Here is a 21,842-nt window from a genome sequence, read left to right on the forward strand (position 1 = left end):
TGTCATGTCCTTTGAGCATATAAGCACGTTATTTTTATTAATTTATCCAGCAATAGGCTTTTGAGGCTGTCCTTAATTTATTTGTTCGGTTTCTCAAAGGAAGAGCCCAAAATGAGGCCCAAAGAGGCCGAGAGGTTTAAAAAATCCAGGCTAATGACAACAAAAGCGAAAACAAAGAAACATTCCGCACTCATTGAAAACGACGGCAACCAGAGCACAGACAAATTCAAAGCACCAGTAGCAAGTAAGGCGAGCCTTGTTTTGGAGGGAGCGGCACTGCACTGTCCCAAGACGGCATTTACTTTGACCGGCATGTGAACTGTGTGCGACCTCTCCAGACTCTCAAACCTCTCTCTCTCTCTCTCTCTCTCTCTCTGCGGCAATGTCCGCCAGTAGCTCAACCAGGTCCCAAAGATCCACGTCCTCCATCTCGCCCTTCCGGTCCCGGAAGCCACCGGCGCCACAGCTTAAGGCAACTAAGCCAGCCGGACGGCCGGTTACTCCTTCCTCCACCACGTCGTCTAGGCGGCCGTCGAAGCTCTCGGTTTCTCCGACGACCTCGCAAAGCCCGAGCCTGAGCCCGCCTACTCTGACCCTGGACCGCCCCGATGTAAGCAAGGCCAAGGAGAATGTTACGGTCACAGTCAGGTTTCGACCCCTCAGGTACTGTACTGGTTTTTTTTTCGTTTTTTTTGTTTTTCTTCTTCTTCTGATTTGGTGATGGAGAGTGGTGATTGCGTTGTTACCGAGGTGCTGGGTGACAGCCGGGGATTTGTTAAGTTTGTAACTGTTTGGTTTTGGCTTTTGAGCAGTGTTAGGGAGATTAACAAAGGGGACGAGATAGCGTGGTACGCTGATGGGGATTATACGGTGCGGAACGAGTACAATCCGTCCATTGCGTATGGTTTTGGTCTGTACCTTTCATCTTAATCATGTTTAAGCTTAAAAAGTTAAATTCAGTTTTGTTTTCGAGACATGTTTCTTTGCACTGGAACTTCTTCTTGTTTTGCGAGTGTTGGAATAATCTATATGACTATATCTAACAGTACGAAGCCGTAACGGGACTATTCGTATTTGGCTGTGCATTTGAAGGCCACATTTCCTTTAAATTTTTTGAAAATTTGCTTTGCATTTGCAGAACATATTACTTTCTTCTTTTGAAAGTGCTTGGAGTTAATGGGTTTTTTTTTGTAGTCATCTTTGAGAATTCAAATTTTGGGTGCTGCAGATAGGGTGTTTGGTCCGGCAACAACAACGCGACATGTTTACGATGTTGCTGCGCAGCATGTCGTAAGTGGTGCAATGGAAGGGATTAATGGTAATTACTTGACCTTGTATAAATTAAAATTTCAGTCTAACGTGGAGTTCATTTTGGGTGGGATGGCTTGACTGTGAACCTTTGAGAAGGCTTGATTACCCGGAGTGGGATGCATGTGGAAGGAACAGCTTCAATAGTTACATAGTGAAGTCATGTTATGTTGCAGATCATATAATGTTCTGTGCGTTGTGTTTGCTGCTAAAATAACAAGTTGTTTCCTCTTTGAACCAGTGGATGGCAGGGCCTATACGTACATTTTCTTTTTCTTTTTTGGGCCTTCTGGGAAACTAGATTTTGGTCCCAGCATTCTAACATACTCAGAACGAGTTGTGAATTTATAGCCTATGCAATTTCCTAGCTTGGATTATGTTGAAATACTTTGTACCATCTGGTTTCATATTTAAGGAGTGAATGTGAGTTTACTTTGTAAAATGTTTGTTTGTTTCATTATGTACAACTCGGTGGTTTGGCTAATAATTGCTCTGTTTCTATACAGGTACAGTGTTTGCCTATGGTGTTACTAGTAGTGGCAAGACTCACACGATGCATGTAAGTTACCTAGTGTCTATCCTTTGTCGTGTCAGGCCCCAACACGCCCATTGGTTCTTTTTTTCATGAACTTTATGAGAGCCAGATGTTCACTGATTGTGGGTCCTGCAATCAGAGGCTGCCTTTAGATTGACACATTGATGCCCACTCTCCCATTAAGTCAGTGTTTCCATATTGTGAGTAGCTTGCTTTGTGTTGTTGTGGTGGTTAGTTGCATGTATTGCCACCCTCAAGGTCAAAGGTTCAGAGGACAGTAGAGAGAAGAAGAAAAGAGAGAGACAGCTTGCTTAGTTGGACAACAGTTTTTCTCCTATACTAGGACGAAAGGTTGATGTGAAAACAAGTTTGGTATAAACATTTACCACGTCTTATCTAAAAGATAGTTGTAAGGAAAAAGGGTTTGTCTTAGTGTCTAGTAGGAATATGAAATTCGGCATCGTTTTTCTTTTGACAAACTATCCTATCAAAACTTATATTTTCCATAAGTAACAAGCATCATCCAATGTGATTACAAGAATTTTTATGAAGAGTACTTGACAAGACTAAAAGAAGATTTAGTTAGCACTACAATCCATTCTTATTCAAAAAATTTCAAGATACACCCTCTTTGCGCCTCTTAATGAGATTGGATTACTTATCAAAAAAAAAAAAAAGTTTCAAAGATACACCCTTACTTTTAGTGTGCTGAAATAGTCCCTGAGTACTAAGCAAAGGTCGTGATCCTGAAAGTTATAAATAAAAGTAGGAGCGAGTTCCTTTGGTGCTTTTGATTGGCATTTTTGTTCTTTGTATCAGCCTTTCTTCTAGCCGTTGTTGTTTAGATAATGTGTGATTGGAAACAGTATAAATATCTAAGCTAATTATTTCAAGATCCTTCAATTATAGTATCATGTTTGTTCTATTTCTCAGTACTTCAAAGTATATAGTACAAATGTTTACATCTCTTTTTGCATTTCAGGGGGAGCAAAAGTCACCTGGAGTTATTCCCTTGGCAGTGAAGGATGTCTTCGGAATTATACAAGAGGTAAGGCATTAGTCTGTAGTAATTTTAATAACAATCAATATTATTTCTTTTGCTTAAAAAAATTCCGTTCATTATATATTTCAGACACCTGGGCGCGAGTTTCTTCTTCGAGTCTCATATCTTGAAATTTACAACGAGGTCAGCCTTATTATTATTATTATTATTATTATTATTATTATTATTATTATTATATATATTTTTTTTATAAGAACCTCTTGACTTTTTGAGTCTTGTCATGGCTATTTTTCTAATGATTCTTCATTAGGAGGTAAGATTCACATGCTGTAGAACCTTTAGAGGTGAGAGTTTAAATTGAGAAAAGAAAGAGGTTAGGCATTGTCATGACATATTTTATCTTTCAAGTTGTGGTTCATTCGACTTAGGGAATATGTCACTAGGAATTGTGCTCTTTAACTATATTATGGGAGAAGATACCATCATAAAAGAATGGAATATTCTTTTGGGTTGCAAGATCCAAAAGAATAATTCTTGCATAAAGATTCAACCCGATCAGTATTAGACACTGTCTGATTGAGATTAATATTATCAAGTATGTGGAGTGTCATTATTATCAAGTATGGAAACAGAGGACACATCATGTAGATTGTTTCCTTCTATCTTTTGTTTTGGAGTGCCCTGTATCTACTTTGAGGTGGTCAAGGAGTAGATGTCGCTCACAATGTACCATTCCTGGGAAGTTGTTGAATAAGACTTTTATTTAGAAGAAAAAAGAAAAGAAAAGAAAAAAAAAAAAAAATCCATGGGCCTCTATGGCGCTGGCCCAAATTACTCTTTGACTTTTTTAACCTAGGGAAACTTTAAAAGAAGTGAGCCTGTGGCGTACAACCACAAGGGAAAGGCAGAAAATACTTAATAGCAACTAAATGTAATAACACAGGGTTACAAAAGGGCTCCACCCTGACATTGCATCAACTTTCTATGGTCTTTAGACTAAATCAATTTGGGATGTTAGTACTTTGTAAACCTCTACCAGAAAATGTGAAGCATGTTTTGCCCCAAAAAGTTGCACTTCAATTTTTTACCAAACCAGTTTGTTTGGTTCACTTTGACACGCTGTGAACAATCACTTGAAACTAGAGTAACTTTGTATTTAATCTACTAAAATTCTGTAATTTTACCAAGCATGTAAGACGCTTGTGAAAGCGTTTTGGGCCTCTGCATTAAGAACTTCTTGAAGCACATAACAATTTGTTTTGACTAAAACTGCATCATTTTTCTGATTACTAGGATAAACATTTGTCATTACTTATTGAAGAAAAGAAATAGATCCATATGAATCATTGTTGTAGCATTGTTGTTGATATGATTGGTCAATTTTACATGACTAATAATGGTGTAACTGTTTTACTTTGCCAGAATGTGCAGTCGGAAAAGTCCTATTCGCTATAGAATTTTCTTTGAATTGATGAACTATAGTCAAAGCTTATTAGTCTGAAGTCTCGACATAAATGGAGTAAATGGTTTTTGTGTCTTCAATATTATCACCTGTTGTTTGATTTTGTTCCTGTTCTTTACAGGTCATCAATGACTTACTTGATTCAACAGGGCAGAATCTAAGAATACGGGAGGATGCTCAGGTGCTTCTAGTAAAGTAGAAAAGCAGACATAGGTGTTATGGGCCGAAGTTATATATCTATATACATACATACATACACATGTTCAACCAGAAAGAGATTCCTAAGTCCTATTCTAGGGGGCATGCCTAAAACGATAAATGCTAGGAAATCTAATAGTTCTTAAATTGTTAATCCAAATATAATCTTAAAAGTGGTAGCTTTCATTCGTATTAATTTGCACCATCTGTCTACTAATAGTTGAATCTTGTTATTTGAACGTGTGGTATTTTTTGGGCAGGGAACTTATGTTGAGGGAATCAAAGAGGAAGTTGTTCTGTCCCCTGCTCATGCTCTTTCCTTGATAGCATCTGGGGAAGGTACTGAATATTTTTGCCGCCTTCTTGTACTTTGATTTCATCCCTTCAGTTACTGTTTTTATATTTGCTTTTCTCACCCTCCTCTCCTGATTTCCTTGTTGAAGCGCAATCTGTGCTGTTCATGTGTTTCTTTTTACTGGGTCTGATGGCTGCTTTCCTCTCTTCCTTCAAGCATTGCATGTTCATCAGATGTTTGTTATGTGTGCACTTGAGAACCTTTTGATGTATCACTTTTTTATTCTGTTATTGCAGAGCACAGACATGTCGGTTCTAATAATTTCAATCTACTTAGCAGTCGGAGCCACACTATATTTACCTTGGTAATTATGTCTAATTTCCATATGATTAAGTTTTGTATGTTTGGCCTTGTCTTTAGAAGCTAGAGCTTATATTGGACCAACATGTAAGAGAAACTGAAGTAGATTGTGTCGAGTGTAATTTATTTCATTTAACTTGAATTGTTCTCTCCTACCATTGCTAATAAAGAAAAGTTGTTGCCCCTTCTAAATATCTTACTTAGAATCCTTTCATAAAGCATTGAATTATGTATTGGTATGTAATGTGCGGTTTAAAACTTCTTTTTTCCCTTATATTTCAGAGAGTTATAAAGTTATGCCTTTTAGCATTGGGTGTATCGTATTGGTTGAGCTTGTGGAGAGAATATATTGTAGTGTACTACATAGAGGAGAAAGGGGAAGATTGTGAGTTTCGATGTCTAATTTTGGAATTCCTCATGAGAGAGAGAGAGAGAGAGGCATGGAACGCAAATTTCTGCCAGCCATGAATAATAGACTGCCTGGTCAATAAAATATGACCATTCCTGTGATTCTAAGATAAATATATGCAGGTTGAATCTTCAAGTCACCCAAAAACCTTGTGAGACTTTGATCATTTAGTCTAAATGAAGCTGGAGCCCAGGAGTCGCTCAACCAGTAACTTTATTTAAAGAAACTCAAAAGTAGAACTCAGTATTATGGAGAAACTCAAGTGGGCCTCCAATCAAATCAAAGCAATCTTTCCAAATGCATTTTATTCGAAACTTGCTCTTTCCTTTTGTAGTTCACGCCAATGATACATAATGTTGACTACTTTTGTGAACCTACCATCTTGTGTTACCACACTTGGTAAAACAAAATTTGTTTGTTGTCAAGCTTATTAGGTTAGACTAGCTTATAGGGTCTTACATGTTGAGAAATTTGGAATTTGTTTGTTAAGCTATGAAGGTATACGTCTTTGACCAAGCAAGCATTCTTGCCATCACTTCTTATTCTTTATATAAATCTCATTCTTGTACTGTTCCCATGTGTATGTAAATAGATACATACATCATACATACATATGAATATATTTATTTATTTCTCACCCATAATGTCATACTCGAGGTTCATTTATAATAAATTTTTTCTTGCTCAAAAAAGGTTGATATTCTACTGTACTTATTGTTTTATCAGACTGTTGAAAGCAGTCCACGTGGTGAAAATCATGGTGAAGATGTGACCTTGTCCCAGTTGGTAATATCCTACTCATTTTTATTATTTAAATTTGAGTTGCCAACAGATTTATAGTTGATCTGACTCCTAAGTGGAGTGATGTATTTAATTACATTTCTAACATTCTGTTTTTTTTTTTTTTTTACAATCTGGCTCGGAGCCCTATATTAACTCAAGTATCCCATGCAGCACTTAATTGATCTTGCAGGATCTGAAAGTTCTAAAACTGAAACAATTGGATTACGAAGAAAAGAGGGCTCATACATCAATAAAAGCTTACTAACCCTTGGAACTGTAAGATATTAGTAATTTGCCCCTTGTTTTCCTTTTCTCTATGTTATATGGTCTACAATCAATCCCCTGTCCTGTTCGTTTTGCCCATGCTAGTTAGGTGGTTCATTTTGTATACTTTCTGTGTACTTAGGTGCACCTTATACTTTTAATGAGGTTGGTTTATTACTTATTTTTTTAAAAAATCAATGCTCTATCCCCCGTTAACATGATTCATACTCATGCTTTTACGTACTTTTTACTGCAAGAATTTCTGTATAAAAAAGAATAATATGAGAATGTTTTCTCTTATCTGGATTCTTTTTGTACATTTGCCCCCCTCATCTTACATGGTTCAGCCACATCCGGCCACAATATAATTGAGAGCTGCAAAGGGTTGGAAGAATGATGAATTCGATTATTCAATTAATATTTTAATAGTTGCTAAAAATGTTTATATATATATATATATTGCAATAAAATCATCTACTTTATAGTAATTAATGGCACTTTGTGTTATTTAATACTATTTACATTATGACCCTAAAATGCTAAAGGCAAAAGTTAACTATCTCTTATTGCAGGTGATTTCTAAACTAACCGATGGAAAGGCAACTCATATTCCCTATCGAGATTCAAAACTTACCCGTTTATTGCAGTCATCCCTTGGTGGCCATGGACGGATCTCCGTAAGTTTTATACAATATTTTAAATATCTACTATTCCTGTTTCATGTTAATTGAGATTCAAGTTTACTAATTGTGGAATATGATCTTGTATGTTGTTGTAGCTCATTTGCACGGTGACTCCTGCCTCGAGTAATAGTGAGGAGACACACAACACATTGAAGTTTGCACATCGGAGTAAGCAGGTGGAAATTAAGGCTTCTCAAAATAAGGTGAATTTGATATTCACTCTTGGTGAAGTATTACTGATTAACAAATTGTCCACTGGCGGCTACTTAATCTCTTCTTCCCCTTCTCCCCCCCTTAATATTGCCTTTCTTAGATCATGGATGAGAAATCTCTCATCAAGAAGTATCAGAAGGAGATTTCCAGTTTAAAACAGGAGCTTCAGCAGTTAAAGTATGGCATGGTGCATATTCCTAATATGGCTGCATCTACTCAGGAAGATCTGTTTAATCTGAAGCTTCAGGTTTGTGTTTTTACATGAGGGCAAATAGTAATAATTGTTAGCAAGCATTCTTGTTAAATTGCTACCAAGGCTCTCTGTGCAAAAATCAGCTCTACCATGACTGTAACTAGCTGGCATGCTGAACATGCTCTAGTTTGAGGTCCAGTCTTAGATTGTGCTAAAATATTACTGTTACCTATCTTAAGCACATTGGTTCTTTAAACATAGAGTTGCTAAACTTCATTGTGGATTTTGTTGTTTATTTCTAATATGTATTGCTTAATGATGCCAAAGCTGGAAGCGGGTCAGGTAAAACTACAGTCAAGATTGGAAGAGGAGGAAGATGCCAAGGCTGCTTTGATGGGAAGAATTCAGCGATTGACTAAGCTAATCTTGGTTTCTACAAAGAATGCTATGCCATCAAGCATTCCTGAAAGGCCTGGCCAAAGACGGAGGCATTCTTTTGGGGAAGATGAGGTGTGCAATTTAGCAATTTTAAGCTCAGTTTGTGTGACAATCAGTTTCTTGATTGGCCAGATATATGGATAGCTTGTTTCTTGATATGGATTTTTCAACTTCTTGCATGTGTAACTTGCAAATCAAAAGAAAATATCAACATTACCCTTGATCCATTTTTATGCAGCTAGCATATTTGCCAGATAGAAAACGGGAACACATGATTGATGATGATGTGCTTTCAACGGAAGGGAAGTGTGATGTCACTAATATCGATGAGTTGGTTAAAGATTACAAAAGGAACAGAAGGCGTGGAATGCTTGGCTGGTTTAAACTGAGAGTAAGTTCCCTGTTTTCTTTGGCAAATGATTTCAATGTGAATTTTGATTTGTTTATGGTGGTTGTTAGAAAAGATGAAATATTGGATTTAATTGGTGCCTTAACTTCAATTAATCTTGGATATTCGTTTGCACCAAAAAGTTGAAAGAAAAATGCTAGCCACAACCACTCGTGCCAAGGTCAGCCAAAAATGATAGGGCATCATGCATAACAAGCAGGCACCACCCAGCTAGTGCAGAGCACAAATTGGTAGGCTCCATGTGTTTGCTTGGCTCTGTGTTAGTGGCGGCTCCATGACTGTTTCAGGATTCTGCTCTTCTCATGTTTAAATTTTTAAACCAAAAGAGGCTTTGACATGACATATGCTTAAAATAGTACTTTTTTTTTTTAAAAAAAAATTTCTGTTGTGCTAGCACAAATAATATTTTATTCTTAGAAGCTTTGGAGTTATCCTTTAATGATTGATTTCGATGAACCAAACCTTAAATTTTTCCTATACAGAAGCCTGAGAATCTGGTAGGATTGTCACCAAGTTCTGATAGTGAAAGATCTGCAAGTGGGTCACCTGCATCTAGCTCAAAATCATCTCAAAATAGAGTCATCTTGAATGATATGAAAGATGGAGGGAGAAAATCAGTCAGTAGAAGGGGAGATGAATCTGCTGTTATTGACTCATTTCCAGAGACAACCCAAGCAGGTGACTTGTTTAGTGCGACTGTTAGAGGTCGCCGTCTGCCGCCGGTGAGAGGAATTCTGACTACTACTTCATTATGCTTCCTTCATATGTATATAAGTGCCGAAGGGAACATTAGCATAGCTTATCGGACACTGCATCACAAAGTCATGGGCCAAGTTCTATTCCTAATTAATGCAGTTCAATATAGCCTGGCCAATGAAAAAAAAAAAAAAAACAATTCAATATAGCCTGCATTTCTCTTGTGTGCACTGACCTAACTATTTAAATGTGTATTATAGTTTGCACGAGTGAGTTAAATGAAAAGTTTTATTTTTCACCTAAATTTATGTTTATGCTTAGATTTCCTTTCTGAATGCTTATCAAGTTTTTCTCTTTCATGAATACTGTTGGAAGTCTCACATTGCTTGGGTATTAAGGAGATGGGCCATTTATAAGGATAAGGGGAAAGCTCAACTCTTGAGTTAGCTTTTGGGTTGAGTTAGGCCCAAGACCCATTTCTAATATAGTATCAGAGCCAGGTTCAATTGGCTATGACCCACCGTCTCCCATTGTCGCACATGTTGGTTTGGATGTCCTCCCGCCACACGTGCTTAGCCCAATTGGCTGTGGCCCATCGTCACCCATTGTCGCACGTGTTGGCTTGGATGTCCTCCAGCACGTGAGGGGGCGTGTTGGAAGTCCCACATTGCTTGGGTATTAAGGAGATGAGCCATTTATAAGGTGGAGGGAAACCTCAACTCCTGAGCTAGCTTTTGAGTTGAGTTAGGCCCAAGACTTATTTCTAACATGCATCTTGTTGATTGCATGTTTGTCAAACCATATTATAAATGGGTCTTGGGTCCAACTCAACCCAAAAGCTAGCTCAAGAGTCGAAGTTTTCCCTCACCCTTATAAATGGCCCATCTCCTTAATACTCAGGCAATGTGGGACTTCCAACACACTCCCTCACGTGTGGCGGAAGGACATCCAAGCCAACACGTGAGACAATGGGTGACGGTGGGCCATAACCAATTGGGCTAGGCTCTGATATCATGACAAATATGCAATCAACAAGATGCATGTTAGACACCCAAGCAATGTGGGACTTCCAACAAATATCTTTAGAAATGATCCAGTCATATCATGTTTTTATTTTCTGTTATTAGGAAAAATATAATTGCTTTGCCTTCCTGGAGACAAGGTCATATGGACTGGAAATATCCACTTTTCTTTTTTCCTTGTTTGTTTTCCATCTAAGTTGAAAACATCCACGTTATTGCTTGTTCCCAACTGGAAATGCCTTGTGGTCTAAAAAAATCTGTTACAGATTTGGAGGATTCGTAGGTTTGCTGTACTCTTAAATTGACATCATTTCATTTTGCTGTAACTACATTTACAGCAAAAATTGCATATTAGTTTAAATAATAAATACTCAACCTACTTCTACTCAATTTCAACTAATTGGGGTTAGCTAAATTGTGCATAGAACAAATGTTTCTTGGGTTGTCATGAAGACTAATGTATGGCATGCCTACAGTTTTATGTCAATCAATAGTTTTTCAGGGGCATTTCTTATATGTTCCCCACCCCCAAACCAAAAAAAAAAAAAAAAAAAATTGGAAAACTTCGGGTTGGTTTTCCAAACATAGAGATAGGGTTCTGTAATTGAATCTCGGGTTATTTTACTACTAAAAGCATCTGTGGGTGTTTGTGTGTGTGTGCATGTGCCAAGGTCACATGTAGAAGTTTTAACAGTGAAAATAACTAGAGAAATTTAAATTGCTGAAGACTAGCCTCATAGCTATCATTTGGGAATAGATCTGGAACTTACAAGAAGGAGATGAACTGAAACTTAATTCTAAAAATAAACTCCATATTTGGTGCTTTACATCTCATGATCTATTAAGAATTTAACACGTGGTCCGAAGTTGTTCATGATGATCTTGAAAATGCCAAAATTGGTGTAGTGCTACGGGCACACTCTGTAATTAATGGCAGTATCATATTGTGATATCATGGAGCATGACAAGTGTCTGTTGGCTCTTTCAACTTTATATTTAAAACAGAGCTTCTCTGGTACTAACGGCAATATTTGTTGAATTTTTTATTTGGGAAAATTTAGTGACTACAAGCTTGATGATTTGTATTCTTAAAAATTAATTTATATAGGTGGTTCATAGCAAGTGGGTGAACTTATAACTTTAACTGGAAATTGTTGAATGATTTTTTTCAGACTGGGACCACTATTACAGATCAAATGGATCTTCTTTGTGAGCAAGTTAAGATGTTGGCTGGGGAGGTGGCATTGTGTACTAGTTCTCTGAAAAGACTCTCGGAGGAAGCAGGTAGCAACCCTGATGATTCACAATTGATGGTGAGCTTGCTTTTATTATTTTCTCATTAAGAACAAATTCAATCGGTTATCCTGGGTGACTCTTCTAATGGTCATATTGGTTATTTTAGGAACAAATGCAGAAGTTAAAGGATGAAATTAGTGAAAAAAAGCGTCAAATACGTGTTTTGGAGCAACGTATGATTGGATCTATTGAGATGACTCCACATACATCAAACATCAGTGAGAAGTCTCAGGTAACTATGTGCCTAGTGACGCAGGTAGCTTAGCCTTATATGGAATCAATAAAGACGAAAATTATGAGTTTGAATTTGATGCAAATGGTAATCTCATAAAAAGCTTGCTATTGCACTACAAAAATGAACAGTACTATTAGACATTCTTTTGTCCTAGCTTTTCAGGGTACTTTGAGCTACTATTATTTAATTGAACTATTACAAAAGGTGGTAAAATAGATATTTCTTTTGAAATTTTGAAAATCCATCGACTTTTGTAGTACTATTTAAATTTTACAAGAACTGAGATTTGTTTTATTTGAGCCTTTAGCTTGTTTGCTGTTAAGGGTGTAAGTTAAATCAATTTAAGTAGGTGCAGAACATATAGAGGACTCGGCTTTGGGGCATATCATTTCTTTCAAGATTGGGGGTCAATTACTTTAGTGTATGATGTCATGTACAGTGGTATATACCAACAATGATAACAATGATGAAAATAACTGAAATAGAAATTACAATAACATCAACCACAAAAACAACTGCAAGTCATGCTTTACCCTTGCCGTGTGTGTTGCAGTTTAGTATGGACTTGTCATGCTAAACAGTCCTGGTCTAGGCCTTAGGATAGTTTGCTTGCCATGTAGTTGAACTCAGTCTCAGTTCGTTGTAGGCCATGCTATTAAGTGAGCCAATTTGGCCTTGCTATCTTGTTCCCTGCTTGGATGTGAAATCAAATTGGATGACCAATTTCCATGTCAGTAAGCGCAAAAATTGTTTTTCCCCCCCTAAATAGCACTTCATTTGCCCCACTCAGATCCTCTTTGAGAAAATCAACAGTTATGCATTCAGCATATTTCAATTTTATTTTTCTGATATGCTCTCACTATTGTATCCACATTCTGAAAATAAAAGAGAGGAACACTTGTTGCATAGCGATGGTTTGGGGAAGTGGTTAAATCCGTACCCCAGCCTTTTAAAATAGACAAACATTTTGGGGCAGACCAAGGAGGAAAGCACAGTTCTTGTGAGATGGAGGAGTCAGCATCATCATCATCATCATAATAATATATACATGGTCACTGTTAAAAAATTTAATGTGTTGGACATGATCGCTTATTCTTAGTAGTTAGTACTGTACTAATTTTTTTCTAATTGGTCAATTACACTTCAATGTAGGCTCTGTCCAAGCTTGCTTCTCAGCTAAATGAAAAAACTTTTGAACTTGAGGTTTGTTATCCTATTTATTTTGTAGCTGAAAAGATGTTGTTTCAATATTAATTTCCAAAAATATTTTACTAAGTTGATCACTTTGTCTTTGGATGAGTAACCAAGATTAAATCAGCAGACAATAGGATACTTCAGGAGCAGCTACAGATGAAGGTAAAATTCGAAAGCTGTGAGATCTCTCTCTGTATGTACAATTTTAATATTTTATATTGTTTTATTTTCACCAGTTATCAGAGAATGCTGAGATGCAGGAGACAATTCTTCTGCTAAGGCAACAGCTCAACTCATTATCAGATAATAGCTCTTGTAATTTACAACAAATTGCTGATGCTGGGGCTCCCACTTTCAAGATGTGTTCTGAACAGCTATTGGAAAATAAAATTGAAGAGGGGAAAGGATTTAGTTTATATGAAGAAAATTGTGCTGATGAAAATACTCCAACAAGTGTCATGAGTTTGAATAGAATATATTCTCTTGAGGATTATAAAGAATGCAACAATGATTTGAAAAACCAAGTCCACATGCAGGTTACCCCTTTCTTTTCCTTGCTTGTCATATTCCTCATGGGAAGTCAATATGCCATCTTTGTTCTAACATATTATCTTGTTGAATATTAAGAGTTAGCTAAGAATAAGTTCTTTGTTGTTAAATTGTTCTATTGATGCACTTTTATTATTTTATCTTAGGCTGCTGAGATAGAGAATTTGAAGCAAGAGAAGGTGACATTGACTGAAGAAAAGGATGGGCTTGAAATTCAGACTCAAAAGCTCTCAGAAGAAGCCTCATATGCAAAAGAGTTGGCTGGGGCTGCAGCAGTTGAACTCCGAAACTTGGCTGAAGAAGTAACTAAACTGTCTTATGAAAATGCGAAGCTTACTGGTGACCTGACTGCCGCCAGAGAGGGTCACTGCAGATCTATCTGTTGCCAGAGGTCTGCTTTGTATGATTTCAAGCAAAATAGCACAAACGGTGCTCGAGCTGATGGACACCCAAGAAAGTCAGAGGATGGAGTTTTGGTTGAGGAGTTTCAGAGGGAACTTAATGCAAGAAAACAAAGAGAAGCTGTTCTGGAAACTGCACTATCTGAGAGAGATCAAATAGAAAGTGACCTACGGAGAAGACTTGATGAAGCTAAACAGCATGAAGAAGAATTGGAAAATGAGCTCGCAAATATGTGGGTGCTTGTTGCAAAGTTACGGATGTCCGGCACTAACACTGATGACATGGCATCCAAAGGGATGCATGCATCAAATATATTGCAAACCAGAGTTAGAAATGGATTTCTTCAATCTAATGATCACTCAAATAAAATATTTGAAGAAGATGAAATCTATGAAAACACGGATAAGATGAGTACATTGGAAGAATTACGAGCTAGCTATCTGAAAGAAAGGAGAAGATGCAAAGAGCTGGAAAACCTTGTTTCAAGATTGAAGGTATGATTGTTATAGACCAAAACTTTTGAAGAAACTGCACGCCATGCACAACTTATTTAGTCCCTGGGCTTTGCAGTTGTAACAAACTAATCCCTGGGATATCAAAAGTATCTGAAAGATCCATTGGATAAGCTTTCTATCCAAAGTGGTCCATGCTGTCAGCTCTTTGGCAGAAACTGGTAGATGCACACGTGGATCCACGTAAAAACTAATTGCTGATTGACATGTGGCATAGCTGATGGCTCAGCCTATTGTAAAATTATAATTTTACCCATAAATTTTTTTTTTTTAAAAAAAAAAAGGAAAAAAGAAAAGAAAAAAAAAGGGGGATCATTGGTGGGGGGGTTGCTGGTCCTCAGAAAGGGGTGGCCGACAGCCCCTCATCTGTTGAGGGGTAGCCTCCCCTCCCCAGGTGAGGGGAAGTCGACCACCTCATCTGGTGAGGGGCAGCCCCTTTTTCATTTTTTATTTGAGGATGAAATTGTAGTTTTACAACAGGCTGAGTCATCAGGTATGCCATGTGTCCATCAACGTTTGGTTGTGATGTGGACCCTCATGTGCATTTAATGGTTTCCGTCAAATGGCTGACTAAAGGAATCATTTTGGATGGATAGCTTACTCATGGATTTTTAAGATATTGTTGATACATCAGGGATCAATTTGTTACAACTGTAAAACCCATGGACTAAATAAGTAATTTTCCCCGAATTATATGCAATAGATTGGCATGGATGTGGGTTAGCTAAATGCTTTTATAGCTTTTAAGTTTTCTAACGTATCTATCCATTTATGTCCTGGTCTGTTCAATTTTCTCTTGTATTGTTTCACTTTGTTATTAAATACATTTTACAATTTGTAAGTCACAGAGTTCAGTATTAGGTTATAGAATCTGTTTTAAAATTCTCAAATTGGTCAGTGCAATTGACATGTTTATGAAGTAATGTTACCAAAAAAGTTAATTTCATTGGATCATGTCAGGGTGAAGATGTTGCTGGCCTGGATGTTACTGCTCTTGAAGAACTGCAGAACCTTCATGTTGAGGCTATAACAAAGATTTGTCATGCAAAGGTGATTGTTTTGTTTGCTTTATATCGCATATCACATTTGGTAATATAAAAGCTCCATCCGATTATGAAGGAAACCTCTGGCTGTGACGATTCTTGTTGTCTTTGTATTAACTTGACTTAGTATTGGTTTGATGGGTACTATTTCATGATTGAGCTTTTTGTATGTTACTAAATTGGGTTGAGCAAGCGCAAAAAATCATAGTTAGCTCACTTATATTTGATGTTTCAATGGTAATTTCACATCTAGAGGGCTATTTGCATGGAAACAATATGTTACTGTACATACCAACAATATCAGCATGCGTTTGGCTAACTCTATATCTTATCCAGCAAATCTCTGTTGAACTCCTGCTGTCACTTTTTGATCTCCTGTGATTCTATGTGTTCATGGACTTATATTAGTCATTTGGCAATTGGCACTATGCAGTGTACAAATCATGACTTATGGCATCCTGAGATGAACCCGTAACATGGGCTCTTCCACAGATGGAGTTTCTCACCATAAGGTTTGTCTTGATCCAAAATTCTTTTGGGAAATGGGAATGGAGTTTGATGCATTAATAGCCAATAGAATATTGTGAAATCTTGGATAAAAAGATATTGCTTCAAACACATTTCATATCGGAATGGATATTCAAGATGAGGTTTCCTTTTTGAGCATTCTTTTCCTTGGCATATGCTTGCTCTCAAGACACCTTTGTAAGAAATTAACTGTTATATATTTTAGAGTAGAAATATCCGAACTCCTTGTCATTGCACCTAACTAAATACGTGTCTATTGGCTTATAACTTATTGATGGTCGATTATGTTACTGAGTTTATATGCTGTATTTTGGCATCTGCCAATCTGCCTGTGAGTAATCTAACTTCTTTACTCCCAGAATGAATTATAAATTAGAATATGAGTTTCTTTTACATAAAATTTAAGTCTGTTGACTTGTCAGTGAAGGGTACCACATCTTTGAATTTGCAGTCTGATGTCTCTTTATGTTATAATTTTATTAGTGAAAAGGATGTAATCTTTAACTGCACAATATTGGTTGGATACAGATTTCTTGTCTTATATAACCCACATAAAAGTTACAGTTGATGGTATTCACCGAAGTTGGTTACTTCATCCTTATTTCTTATGTATGGACATGGAATAGAGTATGGAGACAGGATAAGCCATCATTTCTCTTTTTTAAAAAATAAAATAAAAACAGAAATATTAATTATCATTTCTAAACCACAAGAAAGTTAGATTGAAGCAATCCTTTTCTAGTGATGTGCCCTAGGTTTTATGCCAGGGTCATTTGTAGAACCTTAGCTCTGGAAATGTCTCTGTAATGTGTATAGTCCAACTAAATTCATTAGAAAAAGAGATTCTCGTGTGATTTGCGACTACAGGAATTTAGTGGCCCTTTCTTGAATGAACAAAGCAGCAGCTATTGTAGGTAAGCCAGCTCAGATGGTGAAGCTTTCTTGTCCTGGTGTTAGAGGCATGGGATCGGTTCCCTCTTACACCACGGGAGAGAGGATTAAGGGAAGGGAGAAAGTTATCTCCCATTGTATAATCCAGAGGCTTTAAGGGACCAAAAACAAACTTGTTTCTCATCGAGTTTTGAAGTTCAGCACGCTTCCAAGCTGTCCTCACAAAATTATAAAACCCGCTACTTTTTCTCGTAGTCTTGAAGTTCAAACCATGCTTAGCCCCCAATAGTATTTCAAACCCCACCTGTGTCTCACGGGCAATGTTTTTCTCATTTTCTTTCTCCCAAACTGAGCCCACTATATATACATAGGATGCCTTTATCCTACATATACAAAATATTTGAATGACGTGTCATAATTTACACTGTTGGATGTCATAGGATCCTTGTCCTGGACCTCAACAATTGCAAAATTCAGTGACCAATCGATGAGATTAATGTACTCGGGGTATTTTGTTGAGTCATGTTAAGAGGGAATGAGTCAGTTGTGACTAAGATCTATGCAATCCTGGAATTGTTCATTTTATTATTTGTTTGATATCTCCACTTGCGTAATTTCTCAGATAAGCAATCTAAGAAAGCCATTTCCAGAAGTTATGCAACTTTTCAGTGATGTTGTATCAGTCTATGCGAGTTCGGACTTGCAACTAAATACCCCTGAAACCGCTTTAGCCCACTGACCCTTGAGCCTTGTCCAGTCTGTTTGCAATGTCCGGTTAATTGGCTTGCACATAATCTAGCTAGATAGACTACTTCTACTAATCAAAGTGGGTGCATTCAACCCTCTCAGGCTACTTCCTTATTGTATTCCTTTTATTATTATTATTATGATTTTCGCCTTTTTGATGTTGTATTTGCAAGATGTAGTTTAATATACTGGAACTTCCTGCGTGACCTCATTTCAAAATGTCTGAAGCAGATTGAAGAACACGCATTTTATGATCGAAATCCTTTGAAACGCTTAAGCAGTCTGTTTTTCCTTTTGAGAATGATCCTGTAAAAGAATTTTCATTGTTTTAAAATTCAACACTTATATGATGATTTTGAAAACCTTGCAGTGCAGGTACGAAGTAGGCGTAACTATTTCTGTACAGTCAACCAGTCAACTTCTTTGATGACTCATTTATAGAGGTAGCAAATCACGGAGATGCATTTTTCTCGTAATTTAAGTAAGCCAGCAGAAGATGGATCAGCAGCACATTGTTATTACAAGAACTCCTTTTGTATTATAACATTCGTATTACTTAGCCTCTGTATGGGATATACCCATTTACATTTCCTACCTTGTAGATTATATAATAGTATATATAGAAAAGGAACTCCTGTAAACCTCTAACGGCCAAAACAAATGTATGCATCCGATATATATATATATGCCTTTACCTCTGCTTTGGAGCTTTTTTGGCCAACAAGCTTATTGATCTTCTCAGGAAGCATAAATTGCAGTTGAGAAACCATAATTGGCTGCAGAAGGCTGAGAAAAACCTTCATTATAATCACGATCCACACTGTTAATAAACAGGAGAAAAAATTCCCTGTAAGAAAGCTCTCGGCAGAATCATAGTAAAGAAAGAAAAGTATGAGGGTATGGTTCAGGACTTCGGAAGCCTATCACAATTTGCTGTTGTCCATCCAATCTGTTGCTTTTCGTTGTCATAAATCACCATTTTGTCTTGCAAAGAGATGTCTGAATAACGAGAAAGTAATATTAGTGGAAATTGTAGCATTGCATTCGTTTGTGTAATATTCATCCAACAGGGTTTTGCTCTCTCAGGAATTCTTACCTCCAATTATGTTTAGATTTCCAAGTCCTACTTCGGCGCCATTCAAAATTCCCAAGCACACATTGCCATATTTCTGAAATGAAACTTGTTAGCCAGTTTTCTTCACTATTTTTATGGCATGAAAAAGAAATGGAAAAATAAGAAAAAGCTTAAGAATCTAACGGTGTATATGTGCTACATGATCAACATATTCTCATGTCACTTAACATTTTAAATGACTAGACATCATATATCCCGTTCAATGCAACAAAACAAAATATTAACCGTAAAATGAATCATTTTCATTTCATGGCTTGACATCATATATTCCGTTAAATACAGCAAAACAAAATATTGACCGTGAAATGAATCATTTCCATTTCACATATTTGGTGTAGAAGTGCTTACCGTGACAATTAAATAAGCCTCTGGTGGCAAATGCAGCTGAACATTCTTGGCATTTGTAAAGCTCACAACTATAGGCTTGAAGAAGTTCTTGACATCACCAACAGATTTGAAAGGCTTTTTGCCTTTCCAGCAGATTGAAAGTGATTTGTCATCTGCTGCATCTTTTAATGGCTTTCCAGTTAGTTCTTTTTTTATCTGAGACATGGATGAATGGTCAGTTCTTTTGCATATAAGAACAATTTGTAGAAAAATGCACTCCTTTGTTTCATTCTCACCAGATTGACTATGGTTTGATAAGCTTGGGAATTGAAGTAAGTGTAAGAACTTCCACTGTCAAAGACCACAAGGAGGCCCTTTACGCCGGTAGACTTTCCACCAAAAAGAAGCTCAGCTGGTCCTGATGAGTAGTGGTTCCTGAAATAGATCCAAGTATTATATGAAAGTGGCAAGGTGATTATTGATTATATACATTGCAGAAAAAAATGATACATGAGAAGAGAAAGAGCAGAACTTGGAGGGTTCTTACTCGGCAGAATTGCGAGAAATTGGCGTCCATACGATTCCTGAAGAAGGGACAAGATCATCCCCAAAGAATAAAAACCCTCCCCCTCGCCCACTTAAACAGTGGCCTACCACATCCCTTGTTAGACCTATATCATGCAATTGTGACACTATGTTTGCTTTGCCATTGCCGAGGCCGAGGACTCCGGCCATGGATGGTGGAGAGTGTGGCCCATTATATTTTTGGTCATACCCACACCTGCAGACAGGAAGAACAGAAAAAATGAAGGACAAATTAGAGACATGTCAAGCTCAAGCCATGCCAACAGCTAAACAACTTGCATTTCAACATAAAAAAGTAAAACAAAGCTTTCAGATTCACATCAATTTCAAAATTACCACCTAATTGAAATTTCAAATGTTGTCCATTTTGATGAAGAGAAACAGATACCCACCCAAAGGCCAAACGGGGAGTAATGGCAGAGCCATTGGTAAACTGAAGGGGAAAGTAATCCTTGACCAGCACACCAAGAGAAGAACCCTGATCAGCATATGTGACCTCATAGTCGCATTGCTCCTTCGGGTCCTTGCAATGGGGTTTTCCCGGCGAGTGCATGGCAGCACATGCAGGGTCACCACAGTACACAACATTGTTGCTCGGTTTATAAAGGCTATCAGGGGGCTGCCCAAGAACACACAGAAACACAAACACTAGGTCAGGAAATTATTAGACCAATGACTGAATTAATCATCATAATCAACAGGAAAATTAACCTTAGTGCAACCAGTACAAGGTGCATCACATTGGACCCAGGTGAGGTCACTGCCAGTATCAATATCAAGGTCATACTGCTTGGGTGGACGGCCTATGTTGACGGTCACAGAGTAGTACCTGTGAGATTCAAAGAAGAAGAAAATTCCATAAGTTTTTCAATAATCATAAACTAAACACAGATGCAAAATCAAGTAATGATCCAATCCAATTTGAGAGATGCACAGTAAAAGTCCGATGCAAGAAGTCAAGTTTGAAAGAAAAATGAAGTGAATTTAGGAAATGATCATTTGAAAAGCCGGCAAAAGGTAAAACCATTGCTACATCCATAATAATTGCTTCTTTTACTCCCTTCTACAGGCTACACCCACAGTGAGTGCTTCCGCACCCCCATCACCTCACAGGGAGAGAGAAAGTGTGTGGAAATATGATTTTCTAAGATACTTTAAAACAAGTCAGACTTATTGGGGAAGAGACAGATAGATAGAAAGAGTAAAGAGAGTTGAAAACTCATGTGTCTTTTTTTGGGGGGTGGTGGTGGGGTCTCAGAAAAAAGCAAAAGCTCATAAAACACCACCAGAATAGTAATATTATCAAAGGAATTAGAACGAACAGCTGACAGATTATATCAAACAGATGGAAATGACATCAAATTCAGAGAAGAACTTCAAAGATTAAGCTAAGTATTCAACAGATTATGCAAACCCAAAAAAAAACAGGAATCTTAAATTGAACGAGAGATCCAAAAACCGTAGCAAAATGATAAAAGAAGATTGCAGAGCAATTCGATATGAAACAATGGGATTTAGCAATTCTTCAAGAAACTCTATGCACATAGAAAGAAGAGGGAATGTTCTAAAAAGATTCAATTAAAGTCAACAAAATCACACAATCCCCAAAACTCAAACAAACAGCCATCTAAGAAATAAAAATAAAACAAAGAAGAAGAAGAAGGAATCAGACAATGCCTAAGCAAGAGAAATAAATCAAAGCTACAGCATTATCATTCAAAACTTCCAAAGATTCCAATAAATCATCAAACTTCATACCCAATAGGATAAACATTCCCTTGGACGGGGAAAACAACAGAGGAGCCAAAGCGACTAGAGCCCATGGGGTGGGTTGACTTTTTATTCATCAGGGAGGGCTGGTTGGCATCTGACAAACAGCCTGGAGGGAAAATTGCAAGCAGACCCAGAAAGAAAAAGGCGGCCAATGCAATCATTCTCTGACTTTTCTCACCCATCTCTGGCACTTCCTTTCTTTCTTCGTTTGCAATCAAATTTGGTTACTTTTGGATCAGTGGCCAAGAGGCTCAAAAGGCTTTGGAGTGAGAGAGAAAAGAGGGTCAGAACAAGAAGGTACTGGGAGTCCACTGGAGTCTCTGGTTTCTAAGCTGTCGACATATATAAAAGGTG

General features: G+C 37.3%; 2 protein-coding genes across 5 annotated transcripts; one reads left to right on the forward strand and one right to left on the reverse strand.

The window, feature by feature from the left end:
• Positions 1-193: 193 nt before the first annotated feature.
• On the forward strand, positions 194-18,309 carry LOC132184780 (P-loop containing nucleoside triphosphate hydrolases superfamily protein). Of its 4 annotated transcripts, none has more exons than XM_059598531.2 (26): positions 194-663; positions 813-910; positions 1,229-1,318; positions 1,815-1,867; positions 2,826-2,891; positions 2,976-3,029; positions 4,430-4,489; positions 4,767-4,845; positions 5,098-5,165; positions 6,297-6,356; positions 6,525-6,629; positions 7,190-7,294; positions 7,396-7,503; positions 7,614-7,760; positions 8,034-8,216; positions 8,383-8,535; positions 9,036-9,275; positions 11,444-11,584; positions 11,674-11,799; positions 12,955-13,005; positions 13,111-13,158; positions 13,233-13,532; positions 13,692-14,441; positions 15,420-15,509; positions 15,936-16,014; positions 18,039-18,309. In XM_059598531.2, exons 1-25 carry the CDS (start codon positions 383-385, stop codon positions 15,975-15,977), a joined length of 3,498 nt encoding a protein of 1,165 aa, XP_059454514.2. In that variant the 5' UTR covers positions 194-382; the 3' UTR covers positions 15,978-16,014; positions 18,039-18,309. The 4 variants fall into 4 exon arrangements, with proteins under 4 accessions (XP_059454514.2, XP_059454515.2, XP_059454516.2 ...); XM_059598532.2 differs by having other exon boundaries at positions 18,044-18,309; XM_059598533.2 differs by lacking the exon at positions 9,036-9,275.
• LOC148584746 (aspartic proteinase Asp1-like) lies at positions 18,052-21,823 on the reverse strand. The gene is made up of 9 exons (XM_088518051.1): positions 21,474-21,823; positions 20,427-20,544; positions 20,108-20,334; positions 19,678-19,911; positions 19,427-19,565; positions 19,152-19,346; positions 18,765-18,837; positions 18,580-18,667; positions 18,052-18,488 (listed from the first exon to the last, which is right to left on the reverse strand). The coding sequence occupies exons 1-9, from the start codon at positions 21,668-21,670 to the stop codon at positions 18,407-18,409; spliced, it is 1,353 nt and encodes a 450-aa protein (XP_088374177.1). The 5' UTR covers positions 21,671-21,823; the 3' UTR covers positions 18,052-18,406.
• Positions 21,824-21,842: the final 19 nt, after the last annotated feature.

Source organism: Corylus avellana, chromosome 7 (genome assembly GCF_965113065.1).
Source record: "Corylus avellana chromosome 7, dhCorAvel1.hap1.2, whole genome shotgun sequence".
In the NCBI taxonomy this organism is placed as follows: Eukaryota; Viridiplantae; Streptophyta; class Magnoliopsida; order Fagales; family Betulaceae; genus Corylus; species Corylus avellana.